Source organism: Bubalus bubalis, chromosome 2 (genome assembly GCF_019923935.1).
Source record: "Bubalus bubalis isolate 160015118507 breed Murrah chromosome 2, NDDB_SH_1, whole genome shotgun sequence".
Taxonomy (NCBI): domain Eukaryota; kingdom Metazoa; phylum Chordata; class Mammalia; order Artiodactyla; family Bovidae; genus Bubalus; species Bubalus bubalis.
The window spans coordinates 158,676,147-158,695,354 of NC_059158.1; the positions used below are offsets into that span (position 1 = coordinate 158,676,147).

A 19,208-nucleotide genomic window follows, 5' to 3' on the forward strand; every position below is an offset into this window, starting at 1 on the left:
ACTCGTCTGTTAATTGTTAAACAGGTCGGCTGTCAAGCCTGGCAGCTATCTTGAGTTAAACTTTAACAACATAATTTTGTGTTCCTTGTATTTATCCTCAGGGTCAATATTTTTGACAAGTGACACCAGTTTTCAATTCATGTAGGTGATTAAAGGTACAGGCATATCTCATTTTACTGTGCTTCACTTTAGGGTGCTTTTCTGATAATTGCATTTTTCTTTTACAAATTGAAGGTTTGTGACAACCCTGCATTGTCAGATGATGGTTAGTATTTTGATCAATAAAATATTTTTAATTATACTTTTAATTAAGGTATGTACCATTTTTTAGACATAATGCTGTTGCACACTTAACAGACTACAGTATAGTGTAACATGTGTTTTCTTGGTGGCTCCAATGGTAAAGAATCCACTTGCAATGAAGGAGACCTTTGTTCAGTCCCTAGGTTGGGAAAATTCCCCTGAAGGAGGGCATGGCAAGCCACTCCAGTATTCTTTCCTGGAGAATCCCCATGGTCAGAGGAACCTGGTGGGCCAGAGTCCATGGAGTCACAAAGAGTCAGACACAACTGAGCGACTAAGCACAGCACAGAGTGTAATAAAACTGTGTGTGCACTGGGAAAAACATTTTTTATGTGACTCTTTATTGCGACATTCATTTTATTTTGGTGGTCTATAGCTGAATCTGCACTATCTCAGAGGTGCGCTTGCGTTATTGAAACAGGAAAATATGAAATAAAGGTGACACTTGGCTTTAGCAGAATTCTTGAAGGTGACCTTGTTGTGGCTGAAGACTGGGAAACACTGGTTTAGCTCCATATTTCCTTGGGCCCAAGTCCGAGTTTTCCCACCCCTGGTAGTACCTCGGCCTCCCATCTTGGTGTCCCTCACCCTGAGCCAAGGACCTTGGCACTGGCTCCCGACCCCACCCTGGCTCAGGGTTGCACCAGGGTGGGATTGAGGGAAGAAGCGGTAGTCCTTACCTTCCTGAAGAAGGGCGAGTCTCTGCTCTGTAACTGTCTCTTGACGGGCCAAGCCCCAGGGCCAGGTCACTCTGGGTGTGCCCAGTTTTGAAGGACAGATGGTTCTCTAGGGCTTAGTGAAGCATTTTCTGCAGCCTTGGCCAATCCTCCCACTGGGGCACCCGTCCTGAATGACGGCACGTGCTTCAGCTGGAACCAGCACTGACCAGCAACAACTAGGACACCTGCTCTTTGCAGAACAGCAACAGTGACAACTCGTGTTAAGAGATCTGATTTCTAGTCCCAGCTCTGTCACTCAACATCCAAGGACCTTCATCTCAGTTTCTTCATCTTCCAATGGAGACAACTTTGAATGAGACAGAACCTTTACTGTGTATGTACTTTCAAGTGCAAGTGACAAATGCTCGATAGAAAGGGGCTCAAACCAAAGGGGAAATTTATCAGCTCATGAAGTTGAGAAGTGTGGGATTACATCATGGTAACTTCAGGCATGGCTGGATCCAGGGATTCAAAAGCAGTTTCGTCATTCAGCTCTGCTTTCTTCTACATTGATACCATTCTCTATCAGTCTTTTTCCCCATAATGGAAAGATTTTCTCTAGAAGTTCCAGGTTTACAGGCTACTAGTTCATCAACTAGGTTTACAAGTTAATAGCAGAACCTCTAATAGTCCCAGGGACTGAGTTTCATTGGTTCGGTTTGGATCATGTGCCCAACCCTAATCTATCATAGGAGTTAGGGGAATGGGCTTCTCTGACTGGCCAGGTTCAATGACATGACCACACCTGGAAAGCCAATGTCAGACTCAGTTGAAAAACAGTGTACTGGGAGTGGGGAAAGAGTTCCTCAGAGGAATAGGGGGTCTGATATCAGAAATGATGCAAAGCAAAATCATAAACAATCACCAACAAGTCCACTTATTTGGAGGCTATTAGAAGAGTTAGATGAGAAAGGCATATAAAGTCACTTTGGAAAATGCTACGTCTGATTTCTGGTGCTGTGATTCATTATATGAGAAGAAATAGAGGTAGACTCGTGGTCTCACAGGTATTTGAATACTGCATAATTTTAAAAATAACCTGTAAGCACCTCCATCTTTTTTCCCCTAAATAATAGTCTCTTTCTTTCTAAATCACAGAAAAAGAAAAAGGGAGGGGTATGTTAAGTGGGCAGCCTTAGAAGTTCCAGGGAAGGACAGAGAACAGGATAAGTTGTAGATGTGAACTTGAAAAGCCCTGTGTGTACACTTGTGTGTATTGGGGGAGGGGGTCATCCTAGTCCTCCAAGGCCCTGGCCACAAATGGAGTCTTTGGAAGCAGGTGGAAAGCTAACCCTGATGGTCAGTAAACCCTAGGCTTGGGCCAAAGCAGGGACAATGTGGGAGAGAGAGGACTTGGACTGGTCTGGATTTGAATACAGACTCTGACCAACCATGGGTAGCACCAGACAGGGGACTTCTGTCTCTTAGCCTTCTTCTGGAGTGGCTGGGGAGCCAAATGAAATGCACATAGGTGTTCCATGAACAGTAGTCTCTTCTTCCTCTTACTGTTCTTAAAAAACTTGCTGCTGCTGCTAAGTCTCTTCAGTCGTGTCCGACTCTGTGTGACCCCATAGACGGCAGCCCACCAGGCTCTCCTGTCCCTGGGATTCTCCAGGCAAGAACACTGGAGTGGGTTGCCATTTCCTTCTCCAATGCATGAAAGTGAAAGGTGAAAGTGAACTTGCTCAGTCGTGTCCAACTCCTAGTGACCCCATGGACTGCAGCCTACTAGGCTCCTCTGTCCATGGGATTTTCCAGGCAAGAGTACTGGAGTGGGGTGCACTTAGTGCTAGTCTATCAGGGACAAGAGGACTTCCCAGGTGATGCTAGTGGTAAAGAACCCGCCTGCCAATGCAGGAGACCTCAGAGACACGACATGGGTTCAATCCCTCGGTCGCCCCTGGAGGAGGGCATGGTAAGCTACTCCAGTATTCTTGCCTGGAGAATCTCATGGAAGAGTAGCCTTGCGGGGGATCACAGAGTCGGACACTACTGAAGCAACTTATCACACACCCACAGTCTATCAGGGACAATAGGGCAAAGTGATTAAGAACATGGACTTAAGCCAGCCCATCTGGGGTGAAGTCCACGTCTTCCATTTATTAACTGGGTGACCTTGGGCAAGTTACTTAACCTTTCTGTGCCTCCACTCTTCATCTGTCCAATGGGGTTGATGCTCACACCACCTGAGAAGCTGATTGGAAGGATTAAATGAGTTACACCCTGTAGAGCCGGGCACATAGGGCACCCTCTCTGCAGCAGTGGCTGTTGTTCAGTAGATGCCCACCCCAGCCACTGGGAGGGCACTGGCCATCCACGCTACAGGCTCAGAGAGGCCAACCTGTCCAACACAGCTGCACAGCTAGTACGTCAACTTCTCCAGAGCATCCTTCCACTGGTCTATCAGGCCCTAAGCAGCAGTGGTAACAAGGGTCCCTAACAGATGACTAAGAAAATAGACAAGAAACTGGATGTTGATCCTTCTGTGAGTCTACGGCCATACCACCCTGAACGCGCCCGATCTCGTCTGATCCTTCTGTGATCCACCTTGCCAACTTGCTCTTTCCCCTAAGCGACCAGGAGGAAACAGCCAGAACCCAGGGGAAGGGAATTAGGGGAAGTGAGAGAGCTCCCCACAGGAGGCGGGAGCCTGTCAGGACAGGTAACTGGGGGATTCTGTGCAACTGGAGAGCCTGAGCAAGGGGAGGTGAAGGAGAGCTGGAGTGACAGGAGAAAAACTCTAAGGGATAGAGGGCTCAGGGAGCAAATTTTCCCTCAGGCCAGGAGTCCAGAACAGCAGGGATACGGGGTGCAATAAGGAGGGGGACTGTGTTCAGTTCAGTTCAGTGAGCATCCCTTAAGGAACAAAAAATAGCAGTTTGCCCTTTTTTTGACCTTGCTGCATGGCATGTGGAACCTTAGTTCCTGGACTAGAAAGTGAACCCATGCCCCTTGCAGTGGAGTCTTAACCACTGGACTGTTGTGGAAGTCCCTGCTTCTTCTTCTTTTTTTTTTAAACTTTGCCTAATAGAAAAGATTTTGTCAAACTTTATGTAATTCACACATGAAAGCAATAGGTTTGTTTTAAATCATCTTTTTATTATTTTTATTGAGATACAATTTATATAATACAAATGACACCCTTTTAAAGTATACAATTCAGTGGGTTTTAATATATGTGCAGTTTTGCAGCTACTGCCAACAATCTAATTTTAGAACATTTTCAACACTCCCAGAAGAAACCCTGGGACCTTCTGGTGTCAGGTGCCTGCCTGCCTCCACGCCCCACCCTTCCCCCACACCAAGCAACCACTGATTTATTTTCTGTCTCCATAGATTTGCCTGTTCTGGGCATTTAATCATATAAATGGAATCATACAATATGTGGTCTTTTGTGACTGGCTTCTTTCACTCAATACATTTTCAAGGTTAAAGCATATTATGGCATGTGTTAGTACTTCACCCCTTTTTACGGCTGGACAATATTCCATTATATCTATCTATCTATCTCACATTTTGTTTATGCATTCACCAGTTGATGAACAATTGGGTTGTTTCCACTTTTTGTGTATTCTGCATAATGATGCTATGAATATCTGTGTGTACGTTTTTATGTGGACAGATGTTTTCAGCTCTCTTGTGTATACACCTCAGAGTGGAATTGTCATATAGTAACTTCACATTTAATATTTTGAGGAACTAACAAACCACTTCCCAAAGCAGCTGTGAATTTTCTTAATGCCACCGGTGGTGGCTCATGTGCAGAGAAAGACTTATTCAGAATTCACTTGGGCTTTTAAAAATTAGTGCTCGATGTTTTAAAATGCAAATTTTAAAACATAAGTATTTTTAAAACGTCTAAGTTCAATTTTGTCACATCATTCTAATTATAAACCTAGCTAATGCTTTTTAAATGTATTTATCTATTTTTGGCTGTGCTGGGCCTTTGTCGGTGCTCAGGCTTTCTCTAGTTGCAGTGAGCGCTGGCTATTTGTTGTGTGCATGGTCTTCTCATTGCAGTGGCTTCTTCTGTCGCAGAGCACAGGCTCTAGGTGCTCAGGCATCAGCAGTTGCAACCTGTGGGCTCTAAAGCTTGGGCTCAGTACTTCTGGTGTACGGGCTTAGTTGCTCCTCAGTGTGTGGAATCTTCCTGGACCAGGGATCAAACCCATGTTCCATGCGTTGGATTCCTAGTCACTGTACCACCAAGGACGTCCTAGCTAATATTAACTTTTAAGGGGACTTCAATTAACAATATGTCCTCTTTACAAAATTAAAACTGCTTTAGGCAGTTTGTGCCTTATTTATTCATTCCATATATTCTACTACTTTTTTAAAAGCAACTGATTGTTATATGCCAATTATAAAAAGCAGAGACATCACTTTGCTAACAAAGGTCTGTATAGTCAAAGCTATGGTTTTTCCAGTAGTCATGTGTGGATGTGAGAGTTGGACCATAAGGAAGGCTGAGCATCAAAGAATTGATGCTTTCAAACCACAGTGCTGGAGAAGACTCTAGAGAGTCCCTTGGACTGCAAGGAGACCAAACCAGTCAATACTTAAAGGAAAGCAACCCTGAATATTCATTGGAAGGACTGCTGCTGAAGCTGAAGCTCCAATACTTCGGCCACCTGATGCAAAGAGCTGACTCATTGGAAAAGACCCTGATGCTGGGAAAGATGGAGGGCAGGAGGAGAAGGGAGCAAAAGAGGATGAGATGGTTGAGTGGCATCATCAACTCAAAGGACAGTGAAGGACAGGGAAGTCTGGCATGCTTCAGTCTGTAGGGTTGCAAAGAGTCAGGCACAACTAAGCAACTGAACAACATATCCTGGTAACGTTGGAAAAAATAAAGGAAAAATAATTCTCAATTTTTTTTAACAAATTGATAAACCAGCTTCCCAAGTACTTTTAATGCAATCTAATAAAAGTATACATATAAATACAGTAAAATTTAAAGTTTTTTTTAAAGTATTGGTTCTATTTACAATCCCAGTAAGAACTGAACTCCAAAGTACAGTTGTATGTTACAGCTTCCAAGGTCATTGTAAATGCTCATGTCATCCCCTCTGCCACCTAAGAATGTCAAATACTCCCTCTGCTGGACAGTACCTCAAGTTTGGGCTTAGCCCAGAAGTCACAGTTCCAACCAGCTACTCGAAGTTCTGGGTGTTTAGTGAAATGGGTTGATGGCCCTTTAAGAGGCGGTAGGGAGCTCCCAGTTGCCATGGAGACATCTGGATACAAAGCGGGTAGCAGCAGGCAGCATGTCCTCTAAAGTTCAATCCAAAGGTGAGAAGGGGGCTGAGGAGTTGGGGGGTGGGGGCCTGGAAAGTGAGGGGGGCATCTCTCCCTCATCATCCCCCTTGGGGTGGCCTTGGAAGATTCTACTCTTGGGACTCTGGCCCCATCACTGTCTTTCTCAGGGCCCACCATCTGCCATCTCAGCCTCTCCTCTCTCCATAGGCTCCAAAGCCAAGGACCACCAACCCTCAACCCAGGAGAATCTGCCACCCCCAGAGGCCAATGCTGAGGCCATCCACTTCCTCAACTCCCTCCGTGAGCCTGGGCGGTGAGGGTGGAGGGGGTGGACAAAACTGTGGACCAGAGGGAGGAGAGAAAGCCCAGACATGGCCACCCCTCTCTCAGCCTTGAATCTCCAGGGACTCAGAAAGGGCCTGAAGCATATTGGTTGATAGTCTTCAACTAATGGAAGACCCCAGGGACACAGTGGGGGTGGGGATCGCTGTGCATGTGTGTGTGTGAGGAGGGGTGGGTGTGTCTTCACCTCTGACCCCTGCAGAGGCCAATGGAGGGGAGGCAAGGGCTGCCTGGGAGACGTGAGATGAGGAGAGGGTGGGTGGAGACCATGGGGGCACTGCTGGCCAGGGGGTCAGAGAGTTGAGGGCTAGGAGCTGGGGCTTTAACTGTTCCCACGGGACCCTCACTCCGCAGGGCAGGAAGAGCTGCTGCTGCTGTTCTTCTCGGAGACTCTGGTCATGGTCTCGGACACAGGGGAGCCTCAGGGAGAGCTGACCATTGAGGTGCAGAGAGGGAAATACAAAGACCAATCTGGTGTCATAACGTACTTCCCCTTCGTGCATGCCTCCAGCCGAGGCTTCGTGGACAAAACACTCTGCGGAAGCTCCCTTCTGGGTAGAGTTCCTGACCACCGCCACCCCCCCCAACCCCTACCGTCCTACCCTGCCCCCCACTCCCAGCCCCTAACTCCCAAGACGTTCACTCAGTACCAACCCTTTGATTTCACCTTGGGACTAGAACAAGGCAAAGAGAAAGCATGGGTTGTGGGGTGACAGCAAGATAATCACAGTCTTAGTTTTGACCTGTGGCCACCCTACTCCTGAGTTGTCCAGCCCAGGCCACCACCTGCCCTTCCCACAGTCTCCAGCCCTGTCTCCACCTCCCTCCCCCCAGCCTATCTCTCGTGGAAACTGGAGGTTGTGGAACAACAGAGTCAGGAGTTCATCAAGGTACCTCCTGGGCCCCCAGCCTTGACCACAGATGGAAGGTTTTCTATCCACATCTCTCCTCGGTTTTCTCTTTATGGAGGACGGACAAGGTGGCCTCCGGGGGATCTCACTCATATACAGTCGGTGAGTCCCTGATTCTCCCCTCCTGCTCTGGCCCCTAGTTCCACATTCTCCCCATGGAACAGAAGATGAGTTTGCTGAAGCAGGATGATCAGCTGGCCATGACCAGAATGGTCAAGGAGGGTGAGGTAAGGTGAGAGCCAGGTGGGAGCCATAACTCAACATCCTCTTTGGAACCACAAACAGGGGACAGATGGTGTCAGGCCAGGAGCCTGCCCTGGGAACCATAGGGACTGGACCGGATGCTCAACATCTGGCTTGCCCAACCTCCCCCTACTTCCCAGCTCAAGGTCCCTGACCCAGATTTGTCCTGAACAGGAAGTGAAGACCGAAGTGACTTTCTTCCCCAGGCCCTCCATTGAGGGCTTCGTCTCCCAGGCCGCTAACCTGGTGTTGCTGAGGGTGATGGCCTGGCGGCATACGGTGCCCAGCAACGCCCGTTTCCTGGCCTTGGACACTGAAGGCAAACTCTGCTGTTCTACTTACGTGAGCCATCTCCCTGGGTGGGGACTTGGTCTGCGGGCAAACTAGAGGGGCAGAGCTGATTTGGGAGAAAAGGCAGCTGTGGAGTGGAAGAGCAGGTGGGGTCGGGATAAACCCCGGCGTGTGGGGGTGAAACTTCCAAGGGCAGGAGAAAACAAGATTGCATTTGTTAGAGAGAAGACCAAGGCAAGTGGCGTGAGGAAGATAGGGACTAAAAAGGTGGGAGCAACGGAAGAAAGTGATGCTTTTTGCACAAAAGTCAATACAGGAAAAAAAAACATAGTGTGGGGCCACTTTTAGAGACTTTTTTTAAACATCAGGAAATTTAAATCTCCAACTTCACTTGAATTTTATTTTATTATGTCTCAGCCCCGAAGGGTGCTTCTTTATTTTGGCTAAACTTTCATCACCAACCTACCTAGGACTTCCTGCAGTATGTGATTTTGAAGCTGTGTCTGTGGACATACACTTTGGGGGCTGATTTGACCAGCTTTGTAAATGACACGGGAGTCTCTTCTGTCACAAACATGACAAACAGCAATAAGTTTGCACAAACAGGCACATACCATGTCCCCCCAATTTTCTCTGAAATGTTTTTATGTTAGCACTTTTCTCCTCGCAGCCATAGCTGTAATAGGGATTTAAGTTTTAATTACAACAGGTAGTTTGCATGGGTCTGAGACAGCCCCAAATCTCAGTCTCAATTCTTTCTCCTTGGAAGAAAAGCTATGACAAACCTAGACCACATGTTAAAAAGCAGAGATAGCACTTTGCCAACAAATCTCCATATAGTTAAAACTGGTTTTTCCAGTAGTCATGTGCAGATGTGCGACTTGGACCATAAAAAAGGCTGAGCACGGAAGAATTGATGCTTTTGAACTATGGTGCTAGAGAAGACTCTTGAGAATCCCTTGGACAGCAAGGAGATCAAACCAGTCAATCCTAAAAGAAATCAATCTTGAATATTCATTGGAAGGACTGTTGCTGAAGCTGAAGCTCCAATACTTTGGCCACCTGATGTGAAGAGCCTCCAATACATTGGAAAAGACCCTGATGCTGGGAAAGATTGAAGGCAGGAGGAGAAGGGGGCAACAGAGGATGAGATGGTTGGATGGCATCACTGGTTCAATGGACATGAATTGGAGCAAACTCTGGGAGATATTGAAGGACAGGGAAGCCTGGCATGCTGCAGTCCATAAAGCTGCAAAGTGTCAGACACGACTTAGAAACTGAACAATAAAAAAGTCCCTCTCTAGAGCCTCACTACCTTCTATCCCCCCAGTAACCCAACCCCTGCCCTCTCCCACACTCACACCTAGTTGGTGTTACAGAATCTGCCAGCTAGAAGCAGTTGGTCATGGAGCTGGCATGGACAGGGGTTGAGGCAGGAGCAGGGTGGAGCTGGCTCTCTATGAGAGGACCTCAACTTAACCCGGGGCTTCAACCCAAATCTTGTGGAGCCTAAGGGTCTGGACAGCCAAGGGTTGCTTATCACCAGTGAACAAGCAATGAAGCTACAAGATGGAGAGAGGGGCAGGGTGAGATGCAGGGGGAGGTCCTGGTGGGCATCCGCCTCACCTCCCTCCCTTCATTTCTGTTGCTGCCAGCAAGCCCTGGGCTCCCAGACAATCCAGGTGGGCCATCAGCAGGTGGAAGTGTTCATTGTGGAGCAGATGGTACACTCAGAACAAGGCATCCCCATGTCCTGCCAGTTCTACCTGCTCTCTGATGGGTGAGCTACTGTCGGTGAGGCCAAGGGGGCAGTACTGAGCACAAACATGGGAGCTCAGTCACCTGGGCGGAGAAGGGCCAAGTCTTCCTTCACTACCAGGGAGACTTGTTGTTGAGATCGGAGTGCCCCCAGCGTTACCCACTCATTCACCTTTTTCCATATACTCACTCATTTTCCTGATCTTCACAATGCCTCCCAAATCTCATCAAAGAGCCCTGAACAGCTGAGGGAGTCAAGGTCAACTTCACAGGGGATAGCTAAAGTAGCTGCCACAGGTGTGGATGTAATATTGAAAAACACAAAAGTTTGAACAGCTTTTCACTCGATAAGATCATCAGGTTGGAGGAAGCATCTTAATACACTGCCAAGCTGTCACCAGCAAAGCACAGGCACCGAAATCCTGAGAAAATTCGGGAAGGGAGAAGAGCTTTGTTTCTTGAAATTTCCACGGAGGTACTGACAGAATCACCAACTGGGAAAAGCAAACAAACAAACAAATTAGAACTTTGTTGGCTTTCCTTATTTCATAAATTGGCTTGCCATTTCTTTTTTTTTTTTGGCTGTACTTCATGGCTTGTGGGATCTTAGTTCCCCAACCAGGGATTGAACCCAGTCCCTTGGCAGTGAAAGTGTGGAGTCCCACTGGTGTGCCAGGGAACTCTTTCGTGGTTCTATTAGCACGCACACCTATAAAGGTCTTGCACATGTGCACACATCTTCAAAGTAGACACAGTCCCCATTATCTGGGGATCTAGACATGAACAGCACCCTGGAACTCAAAGACAAGTGGGGGAGGGGGAGAGGACGGCAGTAAAGGGAGGCCCCCAGGACACCCTTCAAAGGAGCCGGCTGGTATAGGAAGACTCACACCTTTTCCGTGTTGCACTCCAGGCACCTGGCCAAGAGGATCCAGGTGGGCTCCCCGGGGTGCTGCATGATCACCAAGGTGCCTGTATTGAGGGAAGAGGGTGAGTGAAGCCGCCGAGCCTCCCAGGGTGCAGGGGCTGCCTTGAGTGCGCCATCTCTGGGGTGGGAGGCCAAATGAGACACAGAGGCTTTGCTTTCCAATAAGTGCTTGGTCCCTCAGTCATGTCTGACTCTTTGCAACCCTATGGACTATAGCCCGCCAGGCTCCTCTGTCCATGGGGATTCTCCAGGCAAGAATACTGGAGTGGGTTGCCATTTCCTTCTCCAGGGGATCTTCTCAACCCAGGGATGGAGCTCAGGTCTCCTGCATTACAGGCGGATTCTTTACCATCTGAGCCACGAGAGAAGCCCTTGTTTTCCAGTCCCTGTCCCTAATTAGGAGAGGATCACTTTGCTGGGAACTCTGCCCTTATGGGCAGCCAGAACCCTGAGGTTTTCCCTGAGCCTGCCTAGAACAGGTGTCCTCCAGTCATCCCTCTATATCTGAGGAAGGTTCTGGGGTCGGAATAGGCATGCAGCCTTCCTCCCACCCAGGGGCTTCCCTGGTGGCTCAGTCGGTAAAGAATCTTCCTGCAACGCAGGAGACCCAGGCTCTATCCCTGGGTCGGGATGATTCCCCTGGAGAAGGGAATGGCAACCCACTCCATTATTCTTGCCTGGAAAATCCCATGGACAGAGGAACCTGGCGAGCTACAGTCCGTGGGAGTCGCAAAGAGTCAGACACGACTTAGCGACTAAACCACTACCACCTTCCTCCCACGGGACTCCTTCAGATGATATTGAGCCTCGCCCAGTATTTACGAAGAAGCCCCTGGTGTGGGAGGAGGACTTGGAGCTCTACTCGCGGTTCCTGGACCGAAAGGTGAGGAGCGGCTGCAGGCAGCCTGAGGTCCCCACCCCTCCCCAACCCCCTTAACCCCCTACCCCCGCCCTGGGCATATATTCCACCCTTGGTCATCACTTTTCCTGCCCGGTTGAAATACTGCACCCCGAGGGGTTGGGGACCCCAGCGTTCCTAATCCCTCCATGGGTCAAAGGAGAGGGGTGCGCCCCAGGGGAGCGGGAGTCCGGGTCCAGCTCAGGCTCTTCACGGCACCACCAGGAGGAGCTCCGTCTCAGCCACAACAGCTATCTACGGCAGCACCCCGAGGCCCAGGCGCTCATCTCCGACTTCCTGCTCTTCCTGCTGCTGCGCCAGCCGGTCGACGTGGTCACCTTCGCCGCCGAGTACTTCGGCCCCTTCGCCAAGAGACGCTCGCCCACCCCAGCCTTGCGCTCCTCCAACCGGCCCAGCCCTTTTCGCGAGCTGGAGCCGGAGCGAAGCGAGGCCTAGGCGGGAAGCACGGCGGGCCCGGGGCCTCCCTGGCGGGCACTGGACGGGAAGCGGGGGCGTCAGGGCTGGGCTGGGACGGGACGCGGGCGGGACGCACCCCGGAGGCACCATTTCCTGCCTGCGGTTTCTAATGGGAATAAACGGGGCGCTCCCCAGCCTCTGCTGTGACCCGGATCCTTCTCTGGCCAGCGTCTGGGGCTAAACATAGGAAACGTGAACAGGGTTTATCGAGCGATTTTCAGCCCTTCTTCCTAGGTTTTTATTATGATCAATATCCCTATTTTGGGCTTCCCTGGGGGCTCAGTCACTAAAGAATCTGCCTGCAATGCAGGAGACCCAGGTTCGGTCCCTGGGTCGGGAAGATCCCTTGGAGAAGGAAATGTCAACCCACTTCAGTTTTCTTGCCTGGAGAATTCCATGGACAGGCGAGCCTGGCGCTACAGTCCATGGGGTTGCAAAAGTCCGACACGACTGAGCGACTACACCGCCACCATCCCTATTTTACAAATAAGAAAATAGAGGCACGAAAATGTTAACAGAGTTAACACGTGGGAAATAGGATTCAAACCTGGATGTTGGATCCCCAAAATGGACATTTTAGGAATTTCTCTGGTGGCCCATTGGCTAAGATTCCAAGCTCCCATTGCAGGAGGTCTGGTTGGATCCCTTCTGAGGGAACTAGATCCCACTGTGTGTGTTTGTGTTCAATATAGCTCAGTCATGTGGGACTCTTTTCAACTGGAAATCTTTGCCATCTCATGGAGTACCAGGTTCCTCTGTCCATGGAATTTTCCAGGCAAGAATATTGGAGCTGGTTGCCATTCCCTTCACCAGGGGATCTTCTCAACCCAGGGATATAACCAGCATCTAGGGCTCCTGCATCGGTAGAGGGATATTCTTTACTGCTTAGCCTCCAGGAAAGCCCTTAAGATTCCCCTAACCCTAACCCAATTAACAATTTGCATGCTGCAAATAAAGATCCCACAGGCTGCAACTAAGACCTGATGCAGCGAAATAAACAAAATAAGAAAACCCCACATTTTTAGTCCCTAGGTTAGTCAGGATAGAGGGGCGGGGCTTTTGGCAAACAGAATAATTAATAGAGCCCACTCAGCATAATTGCCGGCTACCATCAAAGAAACAAAGAAGTCAGTGTGTTCACCAGCAGCCTTGCTCAACAACACTCCGGAAGCTTTCCAACCCTCCCTCCCTCCCCATGCCACCAGCTTACCTTCTTCCCCCCAGTCTCCACTACACATAGGAACCCCTAAACTGCATGGAGAGTCCCCAGTTACAAAGGGTAGGCAGGCGATCATCACCTCTTTTTGGCTCCTTGGTTAATGACAGTTCTGGCCAGTGACTTGTTTCTGCCCAATACAACTCAGTAACAAATAGGGGGCCACCCCCAATGTGGCAGCTAGTAATTGGTACATAGACTCCATCCTTCCATCTGTTCATTCCTCCCACCAGCTAAGAGACAAGGGTCCCAGAGCTTTGCACTCCAGTGGACAAGAGGGACCAATATCTACAAGACTGTAATGATAGAAATGTTCTCTACCTGCCAATGTCCAGTAGGGTAGCCACAAGTCACATGTGGCCACTGAGTACTAGAAATATGATTAATATGACTGAGGAACTGAAGTTCTACTTTAATTTTAATTAATTTCCATTTAAATAGCCACACGTGGCTAGCGGCTATCAGCCTGGATAGCAACAGCTATAGAGGATGAGGTCTTTCGTTCAGTCAGGCAATCAGCTCAACAAATATCGGGTTCCTTCCATGCTCCAGGATTGTTCTGAACACTTGGAGATCAGCAGGGACAAGACCAAGTTTCTGTCCTCACGGCACTTGCAGATAGCATGAGGAGACAGACAGCAAACACAAAAGATCATTTATTATGTGAAATTTCAGATATTTTTATGAAAACAATTATGGCCGAGTCATGGACAGAAAGGGATTCATGCGTGGAGGCTTAAGGGAGGGTTTCTCTGATGTCTCAGCTGAGTTGGGATCAGGAGTCAGACCTGTGAAGAGCTGTGGGAATAGCAAGCCAGAGGAATGGCAAGTGCAAAGGCTCTGAGCATGGCAAGTTGGTGTCAGAAGGCCAGCAAGGCTGATCCACAATGGGGGTGGGGCAGGAGGGAGAAGCTGGTGTGAAAGTGCTCAGTCATGGTGAGGTAGGGACAGCTGGGTCTTGAAGAGCCTCCTAAGCACTGCGAGTTCCCATCCGTGGAGAACTGAAACCAAGGTTGACCCAGCCCAGTGCACCCAGAATGTTCCTGCAGAGACCTTGAGGGCTCCCTCAAGTGCCTGATGCTTTGCTGTGGTCGGAGGGAAGGGAGGGCAGTAACGTCCAGCCCACAGACATCCTTCCTCTGCAGAGCATCAGGTGACTTGGGAAGGGGTCTGCCACTTCCCTACCTTCTCTCCCATTCCAAGACCAGTTTGTTTTTAGATTGTATCATTTGTCCCCAGAACTTCTATGACTCCCTCTTCTTACTCCATACTCCTAAGCTATATATCTCTCTGAACATATAGAAAACTATAATACAATATGGAACATCCCTGGTGGTCCAGTGGTTAAGAATCTACCTGTCAATGCAGGGGACACGGGTTCGAACCCTGATCCAGGAAGATCTCACATGGAGCAACTAAGCCCACATGCCACAATTACTGAGCCTAAGCTCTAGAGAACCGTGCTCCGCAACAAGAGAAGCCCAAGCACCACAAGGAAGGGTAGCCACCAGTCACTGCACCTAGAGAAAGCCTGCATGCAGCAACAAAAACCCAGCGCAACCAAAAATAACTAATTAAAAAACTAAAAGACAATATCACAACCAGGATTTTTTCCACATTTTTTTTTTTTTTTGGTGGTAATATATACATAAAGGGGCTTCCCTGTGATTCGGCTGGTAAAGAATTCGCCAGCATTGTGGGAGACCTGGGTTCAATTCCTGGGTTGGGAAGATCCCCTGGAGAAGGGAAAGGTACCCATTCCAGTATTCTGGCCTGGAGAATTCCATAAAGTGAAAGTGATAGTCATTCAGTCGTGTCTGACTCTTTGTGACCCCTGTGGACTGTAGCTTGCCAGGCTCCTCTGTCCATGGAATTCTCCAGGCCAGAATACTGGAGAGGGTTGCCATTCCCTTCTCCAGGGGATCTTCCTGACCCAGGCATCGAACCTGGGTCTCCTGCACTGCAGACAAATTCTATACTGTGTGAGCCACCAGGGAAGCCCAAAATATACGGTACCCTTTTAACCATTTTTAGGTGCACAATTCACTGGCATTAAGTACATTCACATTGTTGTACAACCATCACCATCTGTTTCTGGAACATTTTTGTCATCCCAGACAAAATCTTTGTACCCATTAAATAATAGCTCCCTTTTTTCCCCATACCACAGCCTGTAGTAATCATTGTCCTGTTTTCTGCCCCTGTAAATTTGCCTTGTGTAAGTGGAATCATACAATATTTGTCCTTTTGCGACTGGCTTATTTCACTTAGCATAATGTTTTCAAGGTTCATCCACATGGTAGCATTTATCAGAATTTCATTTCTCTTTAAGGCTGAATAATATTCCATTGGATAGATATAGCACTTTATTCCTCTTGATAGGTAATTGAATTATTTCCTCCTTTTGGCTACTGTGAAAAACGTTGCTCTGAACACAACTGTACAAGTATCTGTTTGAATCTCTGCTTTGAATCAACCAGGATATTGACCTTGACACAACCCACAGCTCTTTTTTTCAGATGTCCCTAGTTTTACTCTTACTTATGTACAGATGTTACATAATGAAAGAGTAAAACATGAAAACTTTACAAATTGATTTTTTTCATTTAGCATGATTTCTTGGAGATTCTTCCAAGTTACTGTATCAGTAGTTTGTTCCTTTCACAGCTAAATAGGAATCAATGGTTTTACTGCACTTAGTTTAACCATTCTCCTGTTGAATGACAGCTAGGCTAATTTTAGTTTGGGGCTATTAGAGATAAAGCTGTTATCAACATTCATATACAGGTTTTAGTATGAACATAAGTTTTAACCTCTCTGGGATACATGTATACCATAGTATAGTATGAATATCACAGTACAGTCTATGGTATGGATGTACTGTACTTTGGTTAACCATTCACCTGTTGAAGAATGGTATGGATTGTTTCTAGTTTGAGCTCTTATAATTAAAGCTGCTATAAAAATTTGTGTACAGATTTCTGTGTGAACATAAATGATCATTTCTCCAGTTTTAAAAAAAAATGCCCACGAGTGCAGTTGCTAAATCATATAGTAGTTGCATTTTTAATTTTTGGGGGGAGTTATAATTTTATTTATTTTTGGCTGTGCTGGGTCTTCATTGTTGTGCCTGGGCCCTCTCCAGCTGTGGCAAGTGGGGGCTTCTCGTTGCAGTGGCTTCTCTGTCCCTGAGCACGGGCTTCAGAAGGTGCAGTATGCAGGCTGCCAGGCTCCAGAGCACAGGCTCAATCGCGTGGAGCTCCGGCTTAGCTGCTCCACCGCACTGGAATCCTCTAAGATTAGGGATGGAACTCATGTCTCCTATATTGGCAAGCGGATTCTTTACCACTGAGTCACCAGGGAAGACCACATTTTTGATTTTTAAAGAAATTTCCAAAGTATCTCCTGAGTGGTTATACCATTTTATATTCCCACAAGCAATACATGAGTGATTGACCTAGTTTCTCCACATCCTCATCAATATTTGATATTGTGACTACTTTTTATTTTATCCACTCTGATTGGGATGTAGTCATATCTCATTATGATTTCATTTGTATTTTCCTAATGGCTACTTTGGCCACCTCATGCAAAGAGTTGACTTTTCCAATGAGTCAACTCTCATTGGAAAAGACTCTGATGCTGGGAGGGATTGGGGGCAGAAGGAGAAACGGACGACAGAGGATGAGATGGTTGGATGGCATCACTGACTCAATGGACGTGAGTTTGAGAGAACTCCGGGACTTGATGATGGACAGGGAGGCCTGGTGTGCTGCAATTCATGGGGTCGCAAAGAGTCGGACACAACTGAGTGACTGAACTGAAGTGAACTGAACTGAATGGCTAACAACACCGAACATCTTTTCATTTATTTGTTTGCCATCTGTATGTCCTGTTTGGTGAAGTGTGTGTTCATGACTTCTGCCCATTTCTTTTTCTTTTTTTTTTTTTGGCCACACCACGAGACTTGTGCGATCTCAGTTCCCCAACCAGGGATTGAATCCCTGGTCACAACAGTGAAAGCACCGAAGTCCAGCCACTGGACCACCAGGGAACTCCCTGCCCATTTCTAACTGGGCTGTTTGTGTTTTCACTCTCGAGTTTTAAGAGAGTTCCCTATTTCTAGATACTGGTGTTTTGTCAGATATGTGGTTTGTAAATATTTTCTCTGAATTTTTAGCTTTTCTCTTAACATGGTTGTTCACAGAGCAAAAGTTTTCATTGTGATAAAGTCCAATTCATCCTTTTCCCCTTTATCAGTCACGCTTTTGGTGTCAAGTCTAACAAGTCTTCATCTAGTCCTAGATCCTGAAGATTTTCTCCTACTTTTTTTTTTCTTTTTTGTTTTGGGCCATGCTCTGCGGCTTACGGATCTTAAGTCCCTCCACCAGGGATGGAACCCGAGTCACAGCAGTGAAAATGCAGAATCCTAACCACTGGACTGCCAGGGAATTCCCTCCCTTACTTTTTTTCTAAAAGTTTTATAGTTTTAAATTTACGTTTAAGTCTGTGATCCATTTTGATCGAATTGGGCTTCATGCAGTTTCATTCTATGCATGTAGGGCTTAGTATTCAGCAACAACTCCAGTTCTGAGGGGACCACTATGCAGATTTCCAGAGCTCTGGCTCATGGAGACACTGGCCAGAAAGCCCTGCTCTTAACCATTACACATACTGTTTCTTGTGTAAAGCAGAGTTTGTGCTGGATTTAATCAGTCATTAAGTTACACTCACCAAGTTCCTAACTATAGGGCAGGCCTCAAAAAATGCAAAGAGGAAGACCTCTGTCTTAGGGTCTCCAGAGAAACAAAACCAACAGAAAATATAAATAGATAGGCAGATAGATAGATAATAAGGAACTGGCCCATGAGAGTATAGAGGTAAAGAAGTCCCAAGATCTGCAAGCTGAAAACCCTGGAGTCAAGGGCATATACAATTCCAATCTGAGTCTGAAGGTCTGAGAAACAGGAGGGCTGATGATATATAAGTTCTAGTCCAAACTAAGTCTGAAGACTGGAGAAGACTAGTGTTCCAGTTCAAAGGCACTCATCGAGAGAGAGAATTCTCCATTACTCAGCCTTTTGTTCTTGTCAAATTCATCGGATGATACCCACATTAGGGAGAGAAATCTGATTTACTTAGTCTACTGCTGCTGCTAAGTTGCTTCAGTCGTGTCCAACTCTGTGCGACCCCATAGACAGCAGCCCACCAGGCTTCTCCATCCCTGGGATTCTCCAGGCAAGAACACCTGAGTGGGTTGCCATTTCCTTCTCCAATGCATGAAAGTGAAAAGTGAAAGTGAAGTCACTCAGTCATGTCCGACTCTTAGTGACCCCATGGACTATAGCCTACTAGGCTTGCAATTAAAATATTAATGTCCTCCAAAAACACCCTCACAGACACACCTAGAATGTTTGACCAAATTACTGGGCTCCCCATGGCTCAAATTGACATACAAAAATTAAACCATCACAGCCTCCTACCCCAGCCCTATCCCCCAGCCACCCCACGTGAGTCCAAAGTAGTGATTGCAAACCTGTGTAAACCCTAGAGGTCAAGGCTGGTGACTTGAGCAACGGGATTGCACAGCGACAAACCACAGTGCTGCTCTCTCATTCGTGACTCAACCTTTCACCCCTTTACCCCTGCCTCTCCTGTCCCTCCAGCCTCTCTCATCAACGAGGAGCCAGGAAATCGGCTGCCTCCCCCCATCCTGGGGTTCCAAGCTTTGGCTCAAGTTTTTGACTCAACCTGGGGAAACATCACATCCCAGATCAAGCCTGGGCTTGGGAACAAGCCCTGATTTTCTGTGTGTCTGGAGGTCCAGACTTTGGAGTTGGAAACACCATGACAATTCTAGTTT

General features: G+C 47.5%; 1 protein-coding gene and 1 long non-coding RNA gene across 3 annotated transcripts; one reads left to right on the forward strand and one right to left on the reverse strand.

The window, feature by feature from the left end:
- The first annotated feature begins 6,187 nt into the window (after window positions 1-6,187).
- LOC102406202 (ciliogenesis associated TTC17 interacting protein) lies at window positions 6,188-12,282 on the forward strand. Of its 2 annotated transcripts, XM_025278237.3 has the most exons (10): window positions 6,188-6,314; window positions 6,489-6,581; window positions 6,978-7,178; window positions 7,458-7,513; window positions 7,675-7,761; window positions 7,952-8,119; window positions 9,724-9,848; window positions 10,740-10,816; window positions 11,549-11,637; window positions 11,878-12,282. In XM_025278237.3, the coding sequence occupies exons 1-10, from the start codon at window positions 6,290-6,292 to the stop codon at window positions 12,106-12,108; spliced, it is 1,152 nt and encodes a 383-aa protein (XP_025134022.3). In that variant the 5' UTR covers window positions 6,188-6,289; the 3' UTR covers window positions 12,109-12,282. The 2 variants fall into 2 exon arrangements, with proteins under 2 accessions (XP_025134022.3, XP_045020523.1); XM_045164588.1 differs by lacking the exon at window positions 7,675-7,761 and having other exon boundaries at window positions 7,458-7,636.
- On the reverse strand, window positions 9,237-11,896 carry LOC112582928. The gene is made up of 3 exons (XR_003107252.3): window positions 11,764-11,896; window positions 10,719-10,798; window positions 9,237-10,320 (listed from the first exon to the last, which is right to left on the reverse strand). It is a non-coding gene; the product is annotated as an uncharacterized LOC112582928 (long non-coding RNA).
- Window positions 12,283-19,208: the final 6,926 nt, after the last annotated feature.

What these genes read in the sequence shown, in the direction of transcription:
- LOC102406202 (XM_045164588.1), top strand. Translation starts at nt 6,290, where the DNA reads ATGTCCTCTAAAGTTCAATCCAAAG. An exon ending in CTCTAAAGTTCAATCCAAAG is followed by an intron (nt 6,315 to 6,488) that starts GTGAGAAGGGGG and finishes CTCTCTCCATAG; the next exon opens with GCTCCAAAGCCAAGGACCAC. An exon ending in TTCTACCTGCTCTCTGATGG is followed by an intron (nt 9,849 to 10,739) that starts GTGAGCTACTGT and finishes GTTGCACTCCAG; the next exon opens with GCACCTGGCCAAGAGGATCC.